At 53.6% G+C, this 26137-nt stretch overlaps 1 protein-coding gene across 5 annotated transcripts in view; it reads right to left on the reverse strand.

The window, feature by feature from the left end:
- PHACTR3 (phosphatase and actin regulator 3) overlaps positions 1-26137 on the reverse strand; it is a 213045-nt gene that overhangs the window by 97473 nt on the left and 89435 nt on the right. The window contains exon 2 of one of the 5 annotated variants that reach the window (XM_055308045.1): positions 2277-2507. The exons of the other annotated variants lie outside the window; for them this stretch is intronic. Within the exon in view, the coding sequence (XP_055164020.1) occupies positions 2277-2292 (16 nt within the window). The 5' untranslated portion in view covers positions 2293-2507. The remainder of the gene's footprint in view (positions 1-2276; positions 2508-26137) is intronic. 5 annotated transcript variants of the gene reach the window in all.

Raw genomic sequence — 26137 nt, forward strand, 5'->3', positions numbered from 1 at the left:
GCTGTGAAGGGGAGTTAACTGTCGGGTGGAGACTGTCCACAGGCGGTCAACACAGGAACCCGTGTGGATGAACAGGCCTGTTTGAGAAAGGACTTGGGTGAGCTTGTTTCCATGGGTGGGCCCAGCACCCGGCACCCAGGAGGCGCCCAAGAAGTGTGGGCCGGGGAGCCAGGGAGCCCAAGCCGCCCCCACGTCCCTGGAGGCCAGGCAGGAGTGGCCCCAGGGGCTGCCATCCTGGGGGAAGGGACCCAGCCTCCAGGGACCGTTGTCCTCACTTGAGTTATACCTCACAGAAGGCAGGAGGCAGTTCCCAGAAGCACGTGGCCCCCAGGGTGAGCGGCTGCCGAAATCCAGGAGGTCTGGACAGGCCTGAGAGATGGCACGTGGGCCCCGAGGAGGGCACATGGTGGCCGAGCTCCCTGGCAGCCGAAGCAAAGAGGAGCAGCACATGGAATGAGCCGTGTGTCCGACCCCGAACCCCACCCCTCGGGCTAACCACATCTCGGGGACCCGGGTCCAGGCCACCTGCAGCTGCCTCAGACGCCCCACGGAGTTCTCAGCAGCCTCCCCGGGTCCCCCGCCACCTTATGAACACAGCTCTGGTCACCTCCGTGTCCTGCACGTTCCCTGCCCGCCCCCGTGTAGCACGAAGGACAGGCTGACCGCCAGGTGCCCACCCGCTCATCTCGGCCCCCGACTCTGTCACCATCATCACTGCAACATTCGTGGCACGCTTCGGACACCGGATCTGGGCGGTCATGAAGGACGCAGGGGCTCCGCCAGGGCACTGGGTTCACGTGCTGGCTCCCTGCCTCGCTGCCGGGGGCGGGGGTGCTCCCCCTCCTCCCTGCATCCTCGCCCCTGCCCTGGCCTCGCGGGGAGCTGAGTGCTCGGGACAGCCCCAGTCCTTGGCTGTGCAGCCCTGTGGCTCGCCTGAAGCGGTGGAGGGTGCAGAGGGGACAGTGCATCCCCCTCCTCCCCATCCCCATCCATTCCACCTTCCTCTTCCTCCCCATCCTCTCCCTCCCCACCCTCTTGCTCCCCCCATCCCCATCCTCTCTACCCTCCTCCTCCTCCCCATCCTCTTCCTCCCCACCTTCCACCTCCCCATCCCCTTCCTCCCTGCCTTCCTCCTCCCCATCCTCTACCTCCCCATCCTCCTCCCCACTCCTCCTTCTCCTCCCTATCCCCTCCCTCCCTGCCCTCCTCCTGGTCCTCATCCTCCTTCCCCACCCTCCTCCTCCTCCCCACACTCCTCCCCATCCTCTCCCTCCCTACCCTCCTCCTCCTCCCCATCTCCATCCTCCCCCTCCTCCTCCTCCCCATCCTTTCCCTCCACACCCTGCTCTGGGAGGATTCCCAGAGGTGCGGACACACTAGCAGATCCTCTGGCCTCTGAGTAACACAGTGGTGCCATCGTAGGGCCACCTCTGCCACCTGTGAACCATTAGCAGTTAATTAATGAAAAGTGTGTCCCCACATCTGTGTGAGGAAGTAACACACGCCGCCACAGGGCAGGGGGGCCTCCCAGCATTCCCGAAGGATGGAGGGGGCAGGCGGGCCACCCACTGATGTGAGACACCTGGAGGGGAAGGTCCCTGACATGCCCAGGCCCTCCTGGTCCCCTGGGGGCCTCACTGTCCCCTGGCACCAACCCTGCCCACTTCTCCCACCAGTGGAGCCCACAGACCTACAGGCAGGCGCTGTTCTAGAACAAGGCAGGGAAGGACAGCAGCGCCACCATGACTGAGCTCACTGGGCTCGCGGGCTGAGGCACGGGGCCAGCTCCTCTCTTCCTCCCACCCCTCCATCCCAGCTCTGATGGCTCCTGGCTCTCATCCTGGGACATACTGTGCATCGTCCCCTGTCTTTCCCGCCGGGACACACAAAGCCCTCTGAGAACAGGAGCTGTGGCCGTCTGTTCACCGCCAGCCCCTGGCATCTTTACTGGTGCCTGGTCCCCAGGCGGTTCTCAAAGAAACACCTGCTTGGCCAGGAAATCTGGGATGTGGAGCCCCTGGGCTGGAGCCTGGATCTGGCCCCCGTCCATCTGACTCCAAAGTCCACTCCTTCGTGACCTGGGGCATTCCTGCTTCCTCACCTTCTATCCGCTGGCTCCCGTCTCCCTTTCCCTTTCCCCAGAACACCACAGAAGGCAAGCGCCCCCCCCCTCGCTGATTACTGGGCGCCACCTGCAGAGCTGCCAGCTTCGTGGGGAAGGCGGGAGCCCCCCGCATCAGAGAACACCAATGCCCCTTTGGTGCCCATTCACTCACTTGCAGACTCATCCATCGGGCATCAGCTGAGGCCTGCGGAGAGCCAGGGCCGCCCTGCACGAAGCTCACTTGCTCATGGAGCAGCAGGAAGACACACAGAGAGAAACGCTGAGGGCATTTCAGAACTTAGGTCAGAACGAGGGATCTGGGGCCAGAGAGCGGGGCTTCTGCTTCCTCAGTGAGCCTTCCTTGTCCACAAGACTCCATCGGGCGATACGCCGAGACCACCTCCTACAAGACAAGCACCTGCTGGGTGTGAGGCAGAGCAAGAGGTGCTGCACAGCCCCCTGCCCTGCGGGGTCCGCTGACCACGGAGAAAACCGGGATGCCTGCAATCACCAGGAAGAGCCACGTCAGGGGTGGGGGTGGGGTATGCCTGCAGAGGGAGCAATTCTTCCAGCCTGGGGGACCTGGGGGGCCAGGTGGGGGCCGGGGGCGGTGAGAATTCAGAAGGCTGCTGGGGGCGCAGGGGAGGCGGCAGGTGATACTTGGTTTAGGCCTTGGAGGTTGACAAGGAGTTGAAGAAAAAGTGCAAATCCACCAAAATGTGACAGGACGTGGTACATGGGGCACGGGAAATACGGCAGAGAGAAGCACGACCCGACGTCCCCAGCCTCTGAGGTTCAAAAAAAGCCCAGCAAAATCTCCACATGGGAAATTGAGATGTGCATGGAGATGCCAACCTTCGGCAGTGCCAATCAATGACACACACACACACGCAAATACACCTGCACAAGACTGCCCTCTAGTACCCACGGCCCTGACTACACGTGATTGGAAGAACATAATCTCAAAATAAAGATGACATATTCTTCATCATCTAACTGAAAGTATATCGATAAGAGAAAAAGTAACAATGTTGCGTTGTCCTTGGTGTCACCCCCTGGCCAGCGTGGGTCTGTGCCCTTGGATCCGAGCACCATCAGCTGGAGCTCAGGGCTTCTGGAAGGGGCGGGGGGGAGGGCTGCATGGGACCAAGACAGAGGCCCTGCAGGGGGGAAGGCATAGGGGACCAGGCCTCGAGAGTGTCACGTGTGTGGACAGCCGCAGGCAGGGAGGCCCTGGGAGAGGGGACAGGTGGGGTGAGGGTGGCGGGCCGGCACAGAAAAGAGGGAGGGATCCAGAGAGGTGCTGAGACAGAGTCCTCCTCAGAGCCAGGACATGTACGGGCACCTGCTATGTCATGTGACAAGCCCATCCAGAGCCCCTAACACGAACCAGCTCATTCCATTCCTAGCCAGACCGGAGGCGGCTGGTCACTATTTTCATCACCCACATCACAGGAGGCAAACGGAGGCAGAGAGACATGAAATGATTTTCCCAGGTCACGCAGCTAAGGTGAGAGTATGCTCGGAAGTCAGGACATCAGCCGCAAAGGGCCTCGTGCCAGCCCCCCGCACCAGACTACGCGGAGCAGACGATGACAGCACTGCTGTCAGGGAGACAGGGTGCGGGGTGGAAACAGGGCTGGAGCGGAGACCGTCGTCAGAGCAGCACAGAGCAAAGTCACAGCGTCTGGCATCAAAGACCGATGGCCTGTGTCCAGGCTGCAAAAGATGTGGCTTGACGGCCGTCTGGGAACAAGTACTGGGTTTTTTACTTGGCCCATCACCCAGGATGGGTCTCAACCTCCAAAAACCAAATTTCCAAAATGGACTTTAAGTCTCCCAAAGGTGAAAGTATTGCTGGTCTGACCCTCTCCGCTCCTCCTGGAAAATTCTTGAGCAGCCACCGAGGAGCAGGACGTCTGGGGAGTGCTGATGAATACAGGCAGAACCAGGCCACACCCCAGCACCTTCCAGGAATCAGGGTCGAGGAACGGAGGCCAGGAACGGAGGCGGGGACTGGTCCCCGGGCGGGCAGGGGGCCCGGCAGGGAGGCAGGAAGAAGGGTGGATCCATTCGAAAGGAGAGAGGAATGTCTAAGGGTCTAAGGGCCGGTGGCTCCATTCCCAGGACCTCTGCAGGCCTTCCTACAGCTCTGCCCGCCTGCCCAGTGGAACCTGTGCTCGCTCACGGCCCGGAGGGGGGGAGGGGAGGACACCGCCTCTCCGGCACAGGGACCCTAGGAACCCCCACAGCAGGCTCCCCGCACCCTCCCCGGGCACCTGGCACGGCTGCCAGCATGTGCAGTGAATGAATGAAGGAGTGAGCGAACTGATGCATGAATGACTGATTCCTGCGGTGGGAAAACGGAAGTGGAATCAGAATGCAGGTCACCGGTTATTAGCACCGTGACCTGGGTCACCTGGGCACCCCCACCGGCAGGGCACCCCCACCGGCGGGGGATAATGAGGGTTCCTAGGCATTGCTGCCTCCCCCCTGCTACGCTTTTGAGTGAACAGTGGGCCCCGGAAGATCGTGAATCGAACAGAAGCTGATCACAGGAGCAGGCAGTTTTGAATGCCCGGGGCGGGGGCGGGGGGGGTAGGGGCCCAAACTCCTCGGCGTCCTGGGTCCCAGCGAACAACCCCAGGAGGCAGGGACTACATTTCCAGCTCCCTCGCACATTTAGGAAGAGGACGCTGGGGGTGGTGGGGAACCCGGGTAGGAAGTCACACGGCTGATGACCGGCAGGCCCGGCCTGGGAGCCCAGGCTTTCAGATGCAGAGCTCACCAGTGGGGCATGACACCAGGCTTCCCCAAGTTCCCCGGAACCCAACATGGGAGATGCCCTGTGGAGGAAGGCCCACCAGAACACACCATGTGCATGAAAAGCCCTCCCCGGAGGACCGCCACCTATTATCACAGCAAGCAAAGGCTCTGAGCAGTCCTGCTGCAAGCGACTCCGTTCGTACGGAGGCCAATCAGGCAACCCCTTGCCGCCCAGACAGCCGCAGCCACACCCGGCCTGGCGCAACCGTGCACTTGGAGCAGTAGACGTGAGAGCAAGCAGTCTTAACGTGCCCCTGCTCAGCGGTGTTCATGGCAGTTCGTTTTTGGAATATGAACGTCTGGTCCCCAATTATTCTGCATCCCAAAGAGAACGGGGACTCTCTAAGCCTCTGCACAAGTTGGACCTCAAAGCCTCCCACCTCCCTGAGCTTCCCCCCGCCGCCCGAGGCCCCTACACAGCAAGAATGCAAATACGAAGACCAGGCAACGGGCACCGTCTCTGCCCCGACACCCGTGGAGAGACCACGGCAGCACTAAAGCGGCTTCTTTCTTCCTCGCGAGTTATTGTGGAAAAACCAGCACATCTGATGAGAAGGCCCATCTGTTTAGTATCAAGCCCACAACTCTGCCAATGGTCGCTGGTGTCTGCCAGACATATGGCCAGTTCTCCCAGTGAAAATCAGCTCAAATCTGTAAATTGAGGGAGTCTGAAAAGGCTGCGTGGAGTCTGGAACTAGGAATGAAAGTGCGAGGAGGATGGGGTCAGGGAGGAGGACCGGGAGGATCCCGAGAACCGCCTTTGCCGCTCCCCGCTCTGGCGTTGGCTGGTGTCGGGCTTAGCGACGCTCCGTATCTGCACGTCCGCAAACTCTTATAAAAATTATTCAGCAAAGGGGCCCACAGACTCTGCTTTCAGAGACGGCCCCCTAAAGATCGTCTTCAATGGAGGAAAGAAAACCGGGCGTTCCAGAGAGAGGATAAACTGTAAAACAACCCACGGGGAGACGTCAGCATCGCAACTGCAAATCCAGACGAATAATATCGACGAGGCCCAAGTTCCGGCCTGGACATTTCTATACCAAAGTGTAATTCGAGGTTCTTATATGCCAGTCAAAGCTTAAGGGCAGGGGATCCCTGGGTGGCGCTGCGGTTTGGCGCCTGCCTTTGGCCCAGGGCGCGATCCTGGAGACCCGGGATCGAATCCCACATTGGGCTCCCGGTGCATGGAGCCTGCTTCTCCCTCTGCCTGTGTCTCTGCCTCTCTCTCTCTGTGACTATCATAAATAAAAAAAAATTTAAAAAAAATAAAATAAAAAAGCTTAAGGGCAGATGTTAATTAAAAAAAAATGCACCAAAAAAAATTTTTTTTAAAAAAAGCATGCTTTAGCATTTTTCAGAGGAATTAAACACATTTAAATGCCGGGAAGATTCTGAGCCCATAGGTTGGTTATTTGAAAATGTGTCCCCACGTTCATTTTGCTGAGGTCAGGGACGGGCAAATGTTCTCTGTAAAGGGCCCGGCAGCGCCTACATATCTCGGGCTTCGAGGGCCACACAATCTCTGTTGTGACCACCCAGCCAGCGCATGAAAGCCGCTGGAGAGGATACCCAGGTGAGTTGGCTCGGATATGTTTTAACAAAACTTTATTCATAAAAACCAGTGGAAGACAGATTTGCCCTGTGGACCACCGTTTGCCAATGCCTGCCCTCGGCGGTCCGTTCGGAAATGTCTTCTGGGATAATGGGGCCACTGGACACTCGGAGAAGGAAGAGGGTGAGAAGGGATGGTGTGGGCTCAAGGTCCCTTACCTTCGCTCCCACTCCCGACCCCTGGGGGCCGGGCTGGTGTCACCCCCATCCTCCAGCTCTGCAGCCTCTGACTGGTTGCCCGGCATCCGCTAAGCCTGCCTGCTAAGCAGACAGGGCTGTGCATCACTCCCCCGCTTAACGTCACAGGGGCCATTAGGGCAAAACACAAGACCCCCACAGTGACCCCAGATTCTGGTGTCCACTTCCATGAGCTTATCTCAAACCGCACCCCCTCCTGACTCCACCGACGGCTGCCTCTCTTCCGCTTCCCCGTGCTCAAGCTCTCCAGACACAAGGCTGTCCCCATGCCAATCCCTCTGGAGGCAACATTTTTCCCTTGACGAACTCCTACTCTACCCTCACGGTCCCATCCTCCATACCCACTGCAGGCTTCCGATCACGCTTTTCACCAGACGTCAGTGCAATTTAGAATCAGCTATTGATTTGCCGGCTCACTAGCTGAATGTCCATCCTGGCTGTCTGACCAGGAGAGCAGGGACCAAGTGTGTCCCAGGTGCCTGCCTCCGCAGGCCCTAAATCAGAACCCAGGAGGACCCAGAGAGGGCCCCATGAGCATCTGAGAAGCAAAAGGAAAGGAGACGCCAACTCCTCCGTGTTTGAGCTCCCAGCCCCTTCCTGTGCGTGCACAGCTGACGTTCATAATCCTACAGGACAAGACATGTTTCTCAGGATTGGCCAAGTTGCGCTCCTTCTCGAATGTGCTGACTTTGTAGCCACCCTGCGCTTTTGCCGACGCGGCCTCCTCCCGGCCCCTCATGGTTGATCCTGGGCCGCCCCTGAGAGCAAAGGCCGCTGTGCCTGAGAACCTGCAGTGTCCGTACTTCTGTTGTCGCCACAGGCCCCGGCCCGGCCCCGGCTCCCGGGCGGCTGTCACAGAGGTCACGCCAAGGTGGAGGCAGCCCGGCAAGCCGGCAGGTCCTGCTTGCCGGGAACACGCCCCGGCCAGTGACACCCGTCTGCTCAGAGCACGCTCAGGGCCTCAGGCTGCTGTTGGGGCACGGCCCCGGGTGCCCCCCACCCCAGGAGGGCCAGCCCCCGCTGACGGATACACGGCTACCCCGGACCCCAGCCACTGCTCTCCGGCACCGCGGGGCCCCTGGCAGCTGCTCTGCTGGGGCGGCCAGCTCTGCCCACGTCGGACCCCTTTCCTGAGCATCTTCTCTGGACCCAGACCTGACCCTGCCCTGCCAGGCCCGGGCTCTGGTGTGGGGGCGGCAGCAACATTATGGGTACACCGGATGTCACCATGTCACTCCCTGCGTCTGTTGCCGCTCATCCGCCCCCCTGCTGGTCCCCTTCAGGGCGCCCAGGTCCCTGCCGGCCTGACCCGGGGTCATGCCACAGCACCTCCCCTTACCCGGCTTCACGCCGCTCAAACCGCTCCAGTGGCCTCCGCTGGCATAGAGCAAATTCCCGCCGTGCTCTTCAGCCCCAGGCTCCCCTCCCCGCAGCTGCAGCCCCCGGGGGGAGCTGTGCACTTGGCCCCCCGAGGGGCCCTCTGCCTCCTTCAGTCCCTCGGTTTGGGGGTGCCAGGCTGTCCTCTCCAGGACGGCCCAGCTCTGCGGGGTGCTCCCACTGGGGAGGCCCCGGGGACTGGGCCGGCAGCAGGTCCCCGAGAGACCGTGGGAGGGGTCAGAGAAGGGGCGGGCAGTGGCGGGGCACTCAGCGGGGGGCTCAGAAATATCGAGGGCGAGCGCTGTGCCACCGCACGGACGTGCTGCGGGCTCTTTCTGCCTCCAGCGCGGCGCTGCCACGGATATTCACGGCCAAGCTTCTGCTTGAAGACCTTTTCCGATTCCTTGGGGCGACCGTGTGGGAGGGCGACTGTCGGGTCTCGGCTCTGGGTCTAACCGTCTGTCCCACGGGGCTGCATCGTCTTACACGGCCAGGGGGGATGACGCACTGACACATGCCACCATGTGAAGCCGAGCGGGAGCCGCAGCCACGGAAGACATGTCCACGGATGGGAAAGCACCAGAATAGGTGAACGCGGATCAGGGGGCACCAGCGCTGGGGACAGGGCAAATAGGGGTGGTGGCTGTTGGGCAGAGCTTCCGCCCAGGTGATGAGAAAGTTCTGGAATCAGAGCTTGCACAACCATGTGAATGTACTGCGTCACAGAACTGTATCCTTTAAATAGTTAAAATGTTAATTATAGGGAGCACCTGGGTAGCTCAGTGGGTTAGGCATCCGACTCTTGGCTTTGACTCGGGGTATGACCTCAGGGTCCTGGGATCAAGGCTCTGCGCTCAGCACGGACTCTGCTTGAGATTCTCTCCCTCTCCCCCTCCCACTCGTTTTTTTCCCTCTCCCCCCCCCCGACTCTAAAATAAATAAATCTTTTAAAAATTTTTTAAATGTTAAAAAAAAAATTTAAATGTTAAATTTAGGTCATTTTACCTCTATTAAAACAAAAAGCACATCCTGACCCAGCGGAGCTCTCCGTCATGCCATAAAGCCAGGGTCAGACCAATAACACCGACCTCTAAGAGCAGTGGTTTCTAGGCAGAGCAACGTGCAAACAGTCCTGTACTTTTCCATTCACCAGCATCCTGAGGTGGTGTGACATGGTGCCGAGGAAAGCCACGTCCCGGAGAATAAATCACACAATTATTCCAGCCCCAGCAGGTCTGCACCGAGCCGAGCTGCCTCCCAATGTACTTGATGCCAGCTCGCTTCCCGGCCCGGCTCCGCCTTCACACACATCAGCCCAGCCCTTCGCTGAATCAGGACTCGGGGGTCCAGTAGAAAGCTGGTCGGGATGCCAAACGATAACCCACATACATACGGACTGTGATTCATGCAGATTTGAAAGAGCCATAAAACCACAAAGTCTCACGCAAACTTTGCAATTACCCTAAATTAAAAATGTGTTAAGGATCACAAATTTCAAAGCACTCTGGCTGGGCTGGAGCTACTGCCACGTGGAAGCACTGCGTCAGCTGACAGTCAAAAACATTCTCCTGTGTCAGAGCACCCCAGAAATTGTGCAAATTCTGAACTAGGCGGCATGGCCAGGAAGGCGTGGGCAGGACGCCGGATGTGAACTGACCCTGGGGCAGGCTCCCCCGGGTCCCCTGCAGTCCTTACAGCACGACTGCGGGGCCCTCCCGGCTTCCGGCTTCCCTGTGAACGAGGACAAGGACGTAGTGCTGGGGGTTGACATGACCTGGCTGACTCGAAAGCCCGGCCCCCTTGCCTCCGCTGGAGACAAACTCAGGAGCTGCTCGTGCTCCAGAATCCCCCGGGGGATCAGCTGCCTTCTGCACAGCTTTGCCTGAATCCACATCTACTCGGCCCCTTCCTATTATTCCCTATGTGAGTCCCCATTTCTGTTTCTCCTGGGACCACTTTCTAACGAGTTACTTGGTCTCAGACCCAAAGGTCTGCCATAAACCCAAAAAACCCATAAACCCCTGCCATAAACCCAAAGCAAAAGCACATCTACCCTGTGCCCGAGGCAATGGAGGCATTGCTAAGCAAAACTAGACACAGTGCCTGCCCTCACTGGGCTCACAGCCTACCTGGGCTCTCGGTCTACCTGGGCTCACAGCCTACCTGGGCTCTCAGTCTACCTGGACTCACTGCCTACCTGGGCTCTCAGACTACCTGGGCTCTCGGTCTACCTGGACTCACTGCCTACCTGGGCTCTCAGACTACCTGGGCTCACTGCCTACCTGGGCTCTCTGTCTTCCTGGGCTCACTGTCTAACTGGGCTCACTAACTCTTGGGCTCACAGCCTACCTGGTCTCACTGTCTAACTGGACTCATTGTGTACCTGGGCTCACAGCCAACCCAGGCTCACAGACACACAGCATCGATCAAAGAATTGAATTTATAACTGCACTGTGACAGCCTAGGTAAGGTTCTTTAGGTGTCTGAGGGCAGGCAATGGAGGACTGGACAAATGTCCTGGAAGAAATCTGACTCAAGTTCAGATGACAATGAGTTAAGGTGAGCACTTTCCATTTAGGAAAACACAGCGTGTGAAGCAGCTTAGAGTATTTCACATCCACATCTTTCTCCAAAACATCTGCACTGCCCACTGAGCTTGCATTGCCATCAAGAGCCATGTGCCAAAGAGACAAGTATAGCCCAGAAGGGCTAAGTGACTGGCCTAGGCTCACACAGCACCGGGTGACACCCTGGATACGAACACCGGGCTTCACATCTCACCAGGTAAAGGAGATTTCCATGTATCTCCGTTGCTCACCCACCCCCGAGACCAGACCAGAACACCACAGGGCACACACTTTGTCCGGCTGCTTTTGCAAACTCCACATACTCTGAAGACCCCAAGATGATCCCAGTCCTCGCCATGCAAATGCCTTTTTTAAAAGTCATTATTCTCAAACTCCCTTCATAAGCATCAAATGTTGAAAGGTCTTTGGTCACAGTTTCCAGACTAATGGATGAATCCCCATGTGGAAGTTTAAATGCACTATTGGAACTGAGTCCCTGGGGGCCGCTCAGGTCTTGGCCTCAGAAATAATTTCCTTCCTCATCCATTAAGTAAATGAAGTGAAGCTTGAGCTCCTCAGTCCTCCCGGTGGGCTGAAATGAACCCGGAGGAGGAGGGAACGCAAGGACGCGGCTCCTGAAGGCGTCTGACCCTCAGGAGCACAGGGCGTCGGGTGCACCGCTCCTCGTGCAGCCGGGAGCCGGTGGGTGCGATCTCGGGGCGCCGAGGTCATAAATCGCCAGGGCAGGTGTGCTGGAGCGTGTCAGAGGTGTTCGGGGACGACCAGAGGCGTGGCTGAGGCTGTGAGAAGTTATGACCCTCAGCACCCAGCTGCCGGGAACCTCAGGTGCGCGGCCGCGGGGAGGACCAGTCGGGCGGTTTCTCGAGCCGTCACCCAGAGTCACCGTCTGACCACTCCCAGGTGTTTGTCCCAAAGAACTGAAAATACAGGTCCACACACTAAACCCGTCCACAAACATTCATAGCAGCATGACTCAGCACAGCCAGAACGTGGGGAGAAAACAATCCAAGCTTCCACGAGCCGATGAACAGATAAGATACGGTCTGTCCACGCAATGGAACGTTATTCAGCCACATGAAGGAAGGACGGACACTCGCTCTACGCGGATGAACCTTGGAATCACACGAGCCACAGAAGACCACATGTTGTATGGTTGCATTTATACAAACCGCGGTGCTGGTGGCACAGCCCTGGGAACATAAAACCACTAAGTCGTACGCTGCCTGTGCGTGAGTCGTATGGCACGTGGATTAGACCTCGATTAAGCTGTTAAAAAACACCAGATGGTCGGGGCCGGCCCGCATCCTCTGTCCGCTCCATCTCTGAGCTGGTTGAGGGCCACGGGGGTCCTTCCCCACCTCCCTGGATGGCAGTCTCTCAGGACAAGTGGCCCCCAGGACGCAGGACCGCCGCCCACAGCTGTGGGCCTCGCCACCGCCCATCAGGAGCTCCGTCTCAGAGCAAGTGGGAGCACGTGCCAACACGGCCCAAAGCCGCCCGAGTTCCTCTCCCCACCACGGACTCACGCAAGTCAACTCACCATCTCCCGTAGCAAGAGCTCACCCCCTCCACCCATCCCGCCTTCCACGCTTGCTGTTCCACACTCCACCAGCTGCACAGAAGCACAGGGATGGTCAAAATTACAAATCTGGGGCTCCTGGGGGGCTCAGCAGTTGAGCATCTGCCTTCGGCTCAGGGAATGACCCCAGGGTCCTGGGATCGAGTCCCGCATTGGGCTCCCCGTAGGCAGCCTGCTTCTCCCTCTGCCTGGGTCTCCACCTGTCTCTGTGTCTCTCATGAATAAATAAATAAAATCTTTTTTAAAAATTACAAGTCAGGTGCTGCCACTCTCTGCTTAAACTTTCTACTGGCTTTTCCCCATTTGGGATCAAACCCAAACTCCTTGAGGACCCTCTGGCCTCCCCTTGGCACCTTTTCCACCCCCTTCCCTCCATTCCAGCCACACTGACCACACTCTGCATGCCTGGCTGGTTGCTGCCTCAGGGCCTTTGCACCAGCTGCCCCTCTGTCTGGAACGCATTCCCCCAACATTGCCACATTGCTGACTCCTCATCCCCAAATCTCGCCTGCACCAGTGTGTACCAGCGTGCCATCCCCCCACACCCACCTCCGTCACTTGGCTTTCTTATACCTTTCACAGCTCACTCTGAGACTTCACTTTGTTTCACTTTCTCTGGGGCACATAATGCTCTCTGACGTTGTGTCGTGAGTTAACCTATTGGCTTTTCTGCTGGAATACAAGCTCCTGAAGGGCAAGGACCCTGTCTGTCCAGCATTAGACACCAAGGGCGGTAAGGACTCAATGTATTTCTGCTGGATGCCAGGCACCCCCCGGCTCAAAGTCAGCTGCCCCCAGGATGGGAGCCCAGGAGGCGCCCAGGGTCCTCCCCGGGATCTGGTCTTGCCTACTCTTGGCCTCATCACTAATCACCCGAACAGACTGGGCACTTGCTGACTTTGCTGGATTTCTTGCTGGGATGCTTCTGCCAAGCACAGAGCCAGCCGTCCTGCTCACCAGCACCCATCAGGGCAGAGCCTTGCATGCAATCAGTCCCCAGGGGGCGGGGGCGCCTCCTGGGAGAGCAGTGGCCCATCCTGCACAGTGTGGTGCCACACCTGCCGAGCTTGGGTGCCACAGCTTGTAGATGTAAGCCCTGGCGAACTGCCCAAATGTGGACAAGTCATGTGGCCTCTCAGAGCCTCAGAGTCCTGACACCTGTGCAGGGGGTGACGCAGCCCCTACCACGTGGGGCTGCTGTGAGGGCCAGGCACGCGCACGTGTGCAGGGGCACGGCGTGGTGTCTGGCGTTCACAAGCTCCAGTGTCCCCCCCCTACACACACACACACCTGCCTCGCTGTGGGTCTTTCCAAGCCCCTTGGTGGCCCTCCAGTGTCACAGCCTCTGGCACACAGGACTCGATACACACCTGTCAGGTGCACGAAGACCCCACAGAGATCCTCGGCAAAGTCACACGGTTTTCAAGGGAATCACAAAAAAGCAGAGCAAGTGTTTAATGTTCGGCCCTGTGTCCTTGGGGGCCCGACAGAGATGAGGCTGTCAGGCCAAAGTCCAGGGCTGACCCTCCAGAAAGCAAAGGGGGCAGCAACGAGAGACCTCAGGGAGAGGTCATGGCCTCCACCAGCCTGTACACATGAGCCTGTGGCCTCCTCCTGGGGGCTTGTGATGTTTACTGATGTGCGTGTGTCCCCAACACGGCCCTGCCAGGAGCCAGCAAGCCACCGTCGGGGGTGGGGGCCGGTGTGGGGGGTGGAGGCCGCTGTGGGGGTGGGGGCCGTGAGGTGGGGGCCACGGGGTGGGTGGGGGTCCACCATGGGGGTAGGGGCCGAGGGCCTCCCCACCCCGCAGTCACCGATTCACCCACGGTCACCGATTCACCTGCAGCACCGGGGGCTACACACTAACTGGGGAGACAAAAAAAGCCTCCTCGTGTAACCGTATACGTGGACACATTAAATTTTCATTAGATCTGATGGGTTCTTCTCTGGGGAAGGAGGGTCCTCCTGATGGCACTCCCATCCCCGGGGAGGCGGAGGGCTTTCTGGTGACAACGGCCCGCGTGGGCCAACCTCCGCGCCCCGGCCCCGAAGCCGCTCACGACAGAATACGCCGGGATGCGCGCCTTCCTTCTGCAAACACAGAGCCATGGAAGTGCTGCTCTGCATATTCCTCAAAGTCCAATTCCACTGACTGCATTAGACTGAACCGCTGGAAGCGCCCAACAGCCGGCTGTCACCGCTTCCAGAGGTGGCAGCTTTCTCTACAGATCGACCTCGTCTAAGCTGAAAGTGGACGTCACTCTCTAACGAAATACAGAGAGATGGAGGTGACTGGGCTTGTCGGAGAGCTTTATCCTACTCCGTCTACAGGGGCCGGACCGAAATTTGAGGAACGAGCCACGCGGACACCAGGAAAGGAACCCGGGATCCTGGACACGGCTCCCGGGGCGGGAGGGGGCGCGTGGCCTGGGAGAGCGCGCACCCACACCGCCGCGGGTGCCGGCTGCAGGCCTGGGGGACGCCGTTGCAGATCTTCCAGGCGAGAAAAAGTCTCAGGAAGAGAGACAGAAAAAGGAGAATCTTTGCTCCCCGCCACCCACCTGCAAGGCTGCTCCAGCCACCGGGCTCCTACGAAGACGGGAGGACGTGGCAAAGCCAGGTTTCTCAGCACCCGGGACCCGTCCCCTAACCTCGTAGGGACCCCTGGGCGGGAGAGCCGCTGTCCAGAGGATGTGACTCCATCCACCGCCATGTGAGAGGGGCATGAAGGATGACACGTACACTCAGAGAGCTGCCTCTCAGACCCCGGGTGCCCTGACCTTTCCCAGGTTTCCTCAGGCTTCGGGAGAAATTCTCCAGGACACATCTTTACAACAAAATTCTTTGTTACCCACGTCATTTTCTTGCTCAGCGACCTCTAAGGAGGGCCAGAGCCGCACACTGTGGTTCACATCAACCAGAGCTGCTGGGCCGCGTGGGGAGTGCAGGCAGGCAGGTGACTCCACCTCCCTAGGGTCCCCCCCCCCCCCCGCCCCCTGGGCACAGGCAGTGACACTGGCTCCCTTGCAGGGCTATCCTGACAATCACAGGAGACGAAGCACTCACCACGGCCCCTCGACCAGGAATTAAGACCTAACCAGCGTGAAAAATTCAGGGGACCGCATCCACGTCGATATCCCAGGTGGGCTGCTCTGCTCCAGTTTGGCACTGGGGGAAACTGGTCTCTCTGAACTATTTCTGATGCTGCAGGCAATGAGCTACAAAGATCTCAACGCAAATGCCAATTTTAAATAGTTAGCCGGCTATTTTCATTATCAAGATCGTTAATCCTGCCGAAAAGGATACAATGAATAAAACACTCAAGGATTCTTTCAATTTTTCATGAAAACAAAAAAAACCATCTCTGTACTGCTGGTGACAGAAACAGAATGAGCGTAGGAACAAAGCAACTTCTGAAATAATTTCACTGTGATGACTGTTTTTGTCTTCCCCTGTGAGGGAAGCAAACTGCAATTACCCTTCTTTCCTTCATTCATTAATTCCACTGACACTAGCAGAGCAACGCACGGTGGGCACGGGGACCCATGTGGGAAGCAAGCTGGATTTGGTCTTCATCTGCATTGGGTTTTGGTGTTTTGTTTTGTTTTTTTATTTTTTTTATAACCTACTAATGTCCTTCAAGAACCCTTTAGGAAGGAAGGTTCTTAAGAAGAGCACATTTATGGAGCACCTAGCATGTGCCTGGCCTTTCATGGGCACAAGGACTTTACTCTTGAGCGGGATGAGCAGAGCCTGTGTCCCTAGGAAGCACCACAATTTGGTGAGAACAAGTGACATTAAAACAGCAATAATCGGGCAGCCCGGTGGCTCAGCAGTTTAGCGCCGCCTTTGGCCTGATCCTGGAGACCCGGGATGGAGTCCCTCATCGGGCTCCCTGCATGGAGCCTACTTCTCCCTCTGCCTGTGTCTCTGCCTCTGTGTGTGTGTGTGTGTGTTTCTCATGAATAAATAAATAAAATATTTAAAAAAAAAAACAGCAACAATCGGGACACCTGAGTGGGTCAGTGGTTGAGCGTCTGCCTTTTGCTCAGGTCGTGATCCTGGGGTCCTGGGACTGAGTCCCCCGCAGGGAGCCTGCTTCTCCCTCTGCCTGTGTCTCTGCTTCTCTCTGCATGTCTCTCACAGAATAAATAAATTACAACCTTAAAAAAAAAAAAGCCCAAAACCAATAATCACACGATTAAACTGTGTGTTTGTAAAGTGCCAGGTGGGAAGAGAAGGGGGCTCTGAGCCTGTGGCCTGAAGAGCCTGAGTGGCTGTGTTACCGTGTCTTTTATTTCCTGTATTCTAATGCTCTGACATCTAGAGCTTTGCTGCCCCTGGAGGGACTGCCCTCCCCAGCCGACCCAGAGCCCCACCCCAACGGGCTTCCTTATGGGGTCTACACTCTGAGCCACTATCCACTTGCCCAAACACCCCAGGGCCAGACAACTGGGAGCCCACTGGAAATATTCAAACGAGCCCCCCCACCCCCGGGCCTGCTTACTCTGCCTCACCTGTTGCTTCTCGGGACACCACGATAAAGGCTCCTGTGGACATCTTCCCCTGGCTCCCTGGCCTCCCTGCCGTGGCTGTCCCCTTCTCTCCAGAACTGTAACAAATGGCAATTGTAGGCCTCCAATTCTCTATTCATATATTACATTCAAGACAGCAGCCAGCAAAGCCCTCACTGAAGAAGTGACCTCTAGGGATGTGCAGGGCTCGCAGAGGAAGGGTGACAGTGGGGGCAGAGCGTAAGAGCCCTGCGGATGTGGGGTGCAGCACACCCAAGAGCCTGGAAACACAGGAGGAGGCCAGTGGGGTGACGGGGCCAGGGCCAGCACATGGGGTGGGGGTGAGGGCTCCTTAGTGCAGGAACACACACTCTCAACCTCGCGCAAAAACGCTTCTCTGTCTTGGAGGAAACTCCCCGGCACACGGCCTCTGGGCTTGGCTCCTATGATGCCCTTCATGCCCAGCATCAGCTGGGGTGCTCAAACACGCAGGATATTTTTTGCTAAAATGACTGAATCCTGGGATGCCTGGGTGGCTCAGCGGTTGAGCATCTGCCTTCAGCCCAGGGCGTGATCTCCCAGTCCTGGGATGGAGTCCCTCATCGGGCTCCCTGCATGGAGCCTGCTTCTCCCTCTGCCTCTGTCTCTGCCTCTCTGTGTCTCTCATTAATAAATAAAATCTTTTTTAAAAAAATGACTGAATCCTTCCCACGAAGGGGAAATGTGGGCAAGCACCTCTGCTTCTACCTGTTTTGGTTTTTCTTAGTTTGCAACCATTTAAGAAGGATGTCACCTTTTTTTTTTTTTAATCTTTAAGTATCTGCTGAAGCATCACTTGGATTGACAGCCCCTCCAAGCTCTTAAGGAAGAAAAAATATCAGCCTTGGAGGGAATAAATGAAGATGGAATCTATTTCTTTTTTTTTAAGATTTTATTTATTTTTTTGAGACAAAGAGAAAGAGAGAGACAGAGCAGGAGTGGGGAGGAGGGGCAGAGGGGGAGGGAGAAGCAACGTCCGGCTGAGCAGGGAGCCCAACTCGGGGCTTGAACCCAGTACTCTGAGATCATGACCTGAGCCAAAGGCAGACACTTACCTGACTGAGCCACCCAGGTGTCCCCAGGGAACCTGTTTTATGAGGCAGCAGGATCTTAACCAACAAAGCAGAAAAGGGCGTGGCTGGAAGTGGATGTAGCTGGCCAGTCTCTCTCATGATCCTACATAAGGAAATCCTACACAAATGCTGGTAAATCAGAGATACGGGTATTCAAGAAGAGAAAATATCACACACCTGCTGGGCTTATTCTAGAAACAATCATACTGCTTTTCCCCTGGATTTGCTCAACATCCAAAAACCAATCAGTGGAAATCACCACATTAACCAAATACTGGGGAAAGGTCATATGATCATTTCGATGATACAGAAATAGCACTTGATTAAAACTCCACATCCATTCATAATTAAGAACTGTTAGACTGTTAGCAAATTAGAAATAAGAGAGGAGAGGCATCTGGGTGGCTCAGCGGTTGAGCGTCTGCCTTTGGCTCAGGTCATGACCCTGGGGTCCTGGGATCGAGTCCCCCACAGGGAGCCTGCTTCTCCCTCTGCCTGTGTCTCTGCCTCTCTCTGTGTCTCTCATGAATAATAAATACAATCTTTAAAAAAACAAAAAGAAATAGGAGAGGACTTCCTTGGTCTCAAAAGAATAGATACAAAATCCCTCCTGCAAATTCACACTTACTGATGAAATATTGAAAGCTTTCCCTCTAAGATCGGGAATGAGACAAAAATGTCTTTGTCTAAAATTGTACTAGAGATATTAACCAGTATGACAGGAACAAAAAGTTTAAGTATGGGATTGGAAGAAATGAAGCTATCTTTTTTTTTTCTAGAGTAATGTTTTTAGAAAATCCAAAAGAGTCTCTAAAATTAGAATAAGTTAATTTAGCAAGGTTATTACATAGAAAGTTCCTTTTCAAAAATAAATTATATTTCTGTATGCCAGAACCAAAGATTTAGAAAATGATATTTAAATAATGAGATCATTTAAAAGTCATCAAAAAAATATAAAATACCCCAGAATAAATCTAGTGAAAGATGTGCATAAGACCTCCACAGAGAAAGCATCCTTGACAGGAAAGAGAAATAACCTAAATATAATGTGAGATACACCATGTTCACAGACTAAAAGACTGAATGTTTGAAGGATCTCATTTCTTCCCAAATTGATTCACAAGGTCAGTGCAATTCCAATCAAAATCACAACAGATTGTGTGTGTGTGTGTGTGTGTGTGTGTGAGAGAGAGAGAGAGAGAGAGAGAGATAATTACACTAAAAATTTCATAATTTTTTAAAAGATTTATTTCTTTATTTGAGAGACAGAGTGGCGGGTGGCGGGGGGGACAGAGGGGCAGAGAGACTCTCCAGCAGATTCCCCACGAGCACAGAGTCCTACTCGTGGCTCAATCCCACGACCCTGAGATCATGACCAGAGCTGAAATCAAGAGTTGGATGCTTACCCAACTAAGCTACCCAGGAGCCCCCAAATTTTCATAATCTTATACAGAAATGTACAAGACCAAGAATGGCTGAGGCAATCTTGAAGAATAAAAATAAAGTGGTAGGACTTACACTACCAGAATATCCTGATTATAAATCCATAATAACAATTACAATGTGCTATTGGTACAAGTGCAAAGAGACCAAGGGTGTAAACAGACCCACACAAATATGGTGAGTGACTCAGGAGAAAGGGAACAGAGTTGTGCAGTGGAAAAGGATGGGCCTCTCCAAAATGGTGCTGAACCAGTGGGATACTCATACAGGAATATCGACTCTTGATCCCTCCCTCACACCAAACCAAAGTAAGTGCTGATTGTAAACATCACAGATTAAAAACAGTAATGTTTCTAAGAGAAAACATAGAAGAAAATCTTCATGGTTTGGGGATGAGGAAATATTCCTCAAACAAGATACAAAAATGAAAATGATAAATTGACCAACATTAAAATGAAATATTTCTTTTCACCAAAAAAATACCTCTAGGTGAATAAAAAGGCAAGTCACACCGAGGGAAAATATTCAAGATCTATCGCTCCTACTCAAACACTCAATCTAGAATATACTTATTTAAAATTCTAGAAATTATTTTTAAAAAGATTACTACTGTCTTCCACACTCAATTAATGAGCAAGAACCTAAAGGTATGTCAAAAAGAAGACCCGCAAAGAGCCAAAAGAAAATGAAGATGTGCAAGCTTACTAATTTTCAAGGAAGCGCCAATTAAGTCACAATTGAATATTTCCATGCACCTGCTACAATGGCTACAAGGTTTTATACGGTTGATGGTGTCAGGGGTGGTATCCAATTATGGAGCAACTAGAACTCCCCCACTGCTGCTGGAGAGGCATGGTGGCGTGGATGGTGGTTCACCCACATCCGAAGCCTGTGTGACGGTACCTGCTAATGCTGAGCCTATCCGATCGCAAATCCTCACAAAAAAAAAAAAAAAAAAGAAAAAAAAAGGAAAAGGAAATCAACCAATAAACAAAAACGAGTAAAGAATGTTTCCAGAGGCACCATTCATAGCAGCCAAATGCTGGAAAGAGCAAAGGTCAGCAACAGTAGGATGAAAATGCTGGGGCATAGGGACCCAATGGAATGCTACCCAGCAAAGAGATCATTGAACTCAGCGCCACCTCCAACAGCAGAGGGCATTCCCAGAAACTTAACATCCACCATAAGAAGCCCAATACAAAACAGTACATATTACATGGTTTCAACTGCGTCATGCTGGAAAACAAGAAAAACTAATCTGTGCCTAAGTCATGACAGTGGTTCTCCTTGGGGAGACGTGACTGAGGAACTCAGAGTCTTCTGAGCTACTGACGGCTTGGTTTCCTGATCTGATGACATATCAGACGCAGGATGACTTAGCTGGTCACTTCGTTTTGGGTTTTTATGTAGTGCTACCTAGCAATAAAATGTTTCTAAAACCTTTTCAAGTTAAAAATAACAAAATTTGTCTTTTGAACATCTATTCTGTGTAAAAAAAAAAAAAAAAAAAAAAGGACCAGACACACCCAGGAATGTGTTTAAGTGTTAAAATGAAAACAAAACAAACAGGAATGATTAAAATTTCTCTGAGCCTCCGCTCACCTCTCTGAATGTGAACAGATGCCCAAGGTGGCACACGACCAAAGAGGGCTCAGGAGAGCCTACAAGGTAGTTTGGCTTCCCCAGTTCCATCATGGTTCAAAAACAGGGATTCAAACCCAGATCCTGACATGAGAAAATGAAGCGCCCTTATTCACCCAGGGCCTCCCTTCTGGCTGTTTCCACATCATTTTATATCCCAGCGTGATGTTTTGGTTTGAAATCGGAATAAGGAAATACAAAAATTAAAACAATAACGTTTTGGTTTGAAACATCAAAGTAACTTCTTTTCCAGAGTAACTATAAATGATGGCTGTAAAAAGCCATCGCTAATGTACTAAATGTCTGGTCATTACCAACAGCGCTGGAAGGTAAATGAGCTGGGGCTGCAGTTTGGAGACAAAAGCCTCATAAAAATGGCATATATATTTGCTTCCTGAACTGCGGGTTGTCTAAAAATACACGTAAACCAGAAAATGACCTGAAGGGAATGGCATATGTGACATGACAAACACGGATGCTGGCGCTCCACTTGGCCAGCGCCGGGATGGGCCGTGCTAGGCGTGAAGACACAGCCCCTGTCGTCGCGGAGCTGCCAGTCAGCTGGTAAAGCAGAGGCACAGCCACAAACCCGCAGAACCCCCTGGAAGACGGAAGTCCTCTTGAGAGGGGACCAGAGATGAAAAGGAACTCCAGGGGATCCCTGGGTGGCTCAGCGGTTTAGCGCCTGCCTTCGGCCCAGGGTGTGATCCTGGAGACCCGGGATCGAGTCCCACATCAGGCTCCCGCATGGAGCCTGCTTCTCCCTCTGCCTGTGTCTCTGCCCCTCTCTCTCTGTGTCTCTCATGAATAAATAAATAAAATCTTAAAAATATATATATTAAAAAAAAAAGAAAAGAAACTCTAAAAGGTAAAAGGGTTACTTCTCAGACTTGGAAATGCATCGCAGAGGCGCAGGCATTCCAATTCAGATCCCAGGACACAGGCACCTGGACCACCCTGAGTCAGGTCACTTCCATAGTGGCAGGAAGGGAAGCATCACCAAAGAGCGGGAAGCCACACATTCCTCAGCAATGCAGTATGTGGCCAACTCCTACCCGGGTGTTTGGGGGAAGGTCACAGGGGACAGTTACTTAGACCACAATCAACTCTGGCTTAATTCATTAGGCACAAGGGTAGAAAATCTAGAAAAAAAAATAAAAAGAAAACTGGTTCAGAATTAAGATGAACTATTTAAACTTAAAAAGAAATATAAGCAATCAAGACCAAGAGAACAGATAGTCCAAATTACCTAAGAGTTTTAAAACTTTTCATTCAAAATCCACATAAAAAAATTTTTTTTTTTTAAATCCACATAAAACAAAGTCAAATGAACTCCGGAATATATTCACAAGAGATGACAAAGGGTGATAAAATCTTTAATACACAAAGACCTCCTTGGAAAGTGTACAGAAGACTTAAGCAGTCTTTTGGAAAAAAGAAAAAGTAAACAATAAGAAAATTTAAAAGAAAATCCAGTTGTACAAGTTACTCCAAAGAAGCAAATTAAATAATGTTTCCATTTTGAGCAAATTGGTAGTTGAGTTTTTAAAAGTCAACTCATCAGAGTTTGCGAAGATTTGGAAAGACCAGCATGCAATCCGGATGGGAGTATAAATGAATGCCACCTTCTGAGAAGCACCTTGGCTGCATGTGTCAAAGGCTTATACTAGTTTATATACCTTGGACGTGATTATATTTCTAGAGAAATAATCGGGGATGTAGACAAAGATTTATGCATATGTAAACAATCTAAATAGTCCAATAGCTGTATTTAATATCAAGACATGTAATTAAATCTACAGGGTGGTGATCAGTATTATATTTTCTGTGTGTGCACCTGTATTAAAGAGGATGACTGGGATATATGCAAATATTTGCAGTGACTAACTGGGTGATATGACTGCAGGTGATTTTCATTTTTATTTGTAAATATTCTATAAGAAGCATGGAACCTTCTCAGACACAGACAAGCTTTGTTCTCTGCAAAGTCTTCTGGAAAGCGTAGCACTTGATGTGGACCGTGAGGTCGGGGAAGAGCTTTCAGGTGACAAGAAAGCCGGGTTGCAGGGAGGACCGATGTTGGTTTGGGGGTGGATGGGGAAGTAATGGTGAGAGGTCAAGAGAGGAAGGGTGGGCACACAGGCCCTGGGAGGGACCTAGATGCTGAGCCCAGGCTTGATGAGCATGAAGAAGATGGAACTGGAAATAAGGAAGTCACTGGTGGAAGCTGGCAGAGCCAAAGGCTCTATCGCAAGGGGCCAGGTATTTCCAGGAGCCACACAAGAATTGAAAAAGAATTTTAAAAAGCCTAACTGGAGGCTAGGGGGAGTTGAAAGGATGTGTCTGCCTGAAGGGATGGCCGACAAACCCGGCTGTTCCTCTGTCCGTGATGCCCTGCAGATGGTACCTTGACCCTCCCCCTGTCTTCCAAAGAACAAACCAAGCTCCACAAGTCAGGTCCTAATCATGATCCACACCATGACTCATCCCTCCTGAGGTCCACTTAGACCCTGAGAGCATCCGGCTTGGGACCCAAAGCAGGAGAATGCTGTGAGTAAATGGAGCTGCTTCTGTCTTTGCCATTCTTGTCCACAATACCCAAGCAAACAGGATTCTCTGTGCTTTTAGGACACATCTATTGCGTCAAGTGGTAAACCAGGAAGGACTTAAAGAAATCTTTCCAGAAACCAATCTGGAAAAGTAAATAGAAAAAATACCACTGAACGAGAAAGACTTGATCATCAAACTAGACCCTGCCTCTTACCAGTGCCTTACATGAAACCCCACAGATTCTCCTCCCAAACAGGGAAAACCAGAGCTCAGCAGGTTCCACAAAGGACCAGACGAGACAGTATAGGCAACAAGACCCCATAAAAGACCATGTCCCAGTGACTACGGGTCCCCCATAACCTGCACTTCAGAGACGTTGAGAATCATGTAGGTACTGAGACCCTGACTCAGGAGTCCCAGAAGTGCTGAGTCAACCTCCACAAACCAATGTCCCACCTGCACCAACTCCCTCATCCACCTAGAATTTCCCCTGGCTTCTAAATGCATCGGCGACAAAGGGGAGGCACAAGGCATGAAACATCCACGTGCTTATTAAGACACATTAAGGATAATTTTAAGTCTCAAGCAGACGCTGACTCTCAGATTAGAAGCCACCCAGTTGCCCCTCCCAGGATGACGCCAATGTACCTCAACCGATATATATGGGGAACTGCCCACCCAGGTAACCTGGTCCAGCAGCACTGAAAGAGAGTCCAGAAATTCAAAGGTCTGCAAGATGGGGGAAAGCCCCCTGCTTCATTAAAACACAAACACAAGAGGGTTCTGAGTGACAAAGGCTGGTTTAGCCTCCGTCTGCTGGCACACCCCTCATTAAAATCCCGAATGGATTTGTGGGGTGTCTAGCAAGTCCTTTCAATGGACAAAACTGTTCAACAAAGGGACCATGGTTATGGCTCTTTCATGGGAGTCTAACATCAGAGCACCCCCAAATCAGACTCACTGGGAGGGTACATCTCAGAACTGTCGGTGTGGTTGTTGGCAGAGGAGGCCAACTCGAACCCAACAGATGAGCTTTGAGAGGCCTACCTTGCCCAAACTCTCACCAGATGAGACAAAAGCAGCTACTATGCGCCTCATAAATGATCCTTGGACCCCACCCTCCAGGCTGAGAAAGCTGCTCACCTCTCGGGAGCTCCCTGTCTCCCAATGTCTTCTCTTCTTACAACCAACCAAGAACATAAGAAAAGAGGGCATCATAAGGGGTGGAGCTGGGGGAGGGGGGTGGTGAAGAACGGTGGCCTGGGAGCTTGTCCCAAGGGCCAAATAGGGTTTGGCCAAGGAACTTCCCTTCCCCTGGGGAGGGGACTGTCCCTGTATCTGAAGTTGGGCAGCCGTGTGGACATCCCCTCAGCCCCCTTCCTGAGTGTTTAGAAGCACCCTGCTCCTGTGACAACAGTAAATCTTAGGTGTGGGGGGGGGCGGGGGCAGATAACTTATCATAAGTCTCTGAACTAAAAAGAACCACATCGAAACATGATATAAAACCATGATCCATCCCCCAAAGGTGTCCTGGACAAGGAGCTATAGTGACTGGCTGGGACTCAGAGAGCATGCCCCTTGGGGCAGGGGTAGAAACTGAGTATTTGGGGAGCAGCGGTGCAGCCTATAGTAGACTCTGGGACCGCAGACAGGTGCTCAGTGCCTCACCTGGGAGAGAACTATACCCCCACCTCCCTCCTCCCCGTCGTTTCACCAGATGATGACAGGAAGTGATGTAACCGTAGGCCCCACGTGGGCCACTCTGGATGGATGCTTTACGGGCCACGTTTCCTGCCTCCACGGTCATGGAGATGCCTGTTGAGGTACAGCCTCTGTCGAGCTGGGTCCCAGAGGACTTGGATAAGCAGAGTCCCTTTGCTCCCCACAGTCCACATGGAGAATCAGAGAGGAATACACTCACAAGTCCCTCAGATGTTCCAGGTATCAGAGCCACGTGAGCTAGTCCTGATGAGGGCCCCTGTCTCCTACCCTCTGTACCCCCCAGCACCCCCTCCTGCAGCACAGACACATGTCCCAGGCCCGGGGCAATTGAATCAGTGTGTCCCATCTCACTGGCCACAGTGACTGGCTCCGGGATGGACATGTCACAGGCCTCGGCCAATGAGAATCAGCCCCAGGACTTTTTCCAAAACTGCTGAGAGTAACATCCATCTTCCCAGTAAGGATTGTGAACTCTGAGAATACGTGCCTGAGAATACAGGGAGAGCCTGCTGGGGAGGAAGCCAGACCAGGCGGGTGCAGAGCAGACCTAAGGGTGAGGATTCCTGCCCACGAGCTCTGCGCCCCGGACACAGCCACCAGACCATCCTGGCTGGTCTGGCTCAGGAACCCCCCAGGGCCTTCCTCGCGAACACCATTCCAAGTCAGACCCGGTCCACCCGCCCCTGGTACCAAACACGAATAGATCCCACACTCTTCCCAGGAAGGGAGCAGTAAGATGGTCTGAGGAGCATGGAGGTAAAGGGCCACAGGGGCCACGTGGGGAGCTGAGCATCGCGGTGCTTTTGGCCCACAGGGAAGGCTGACTGGCCTCAGTGAGCGAGCCTAGCGCCTGGGCCATGGGGAGCCGGGCT

The sequence above is a fragment of the Nyctereutes procyonoides genome, unplaced genomic scaffold (assembly GCF_905146905.1).
Source record: "Nyctereutes procyonoides isolate TBG_1078 unplaced genomic scaffold, NYPRO_anot_genome, whole genome shotgun sequence".
NCBI classification, from domain to species: Eukaryota; Metazoa; Chordata; class Mammalia; order Carnivora; family Canidae; genus Nyctereutes; species Nyctereutes procyonoides.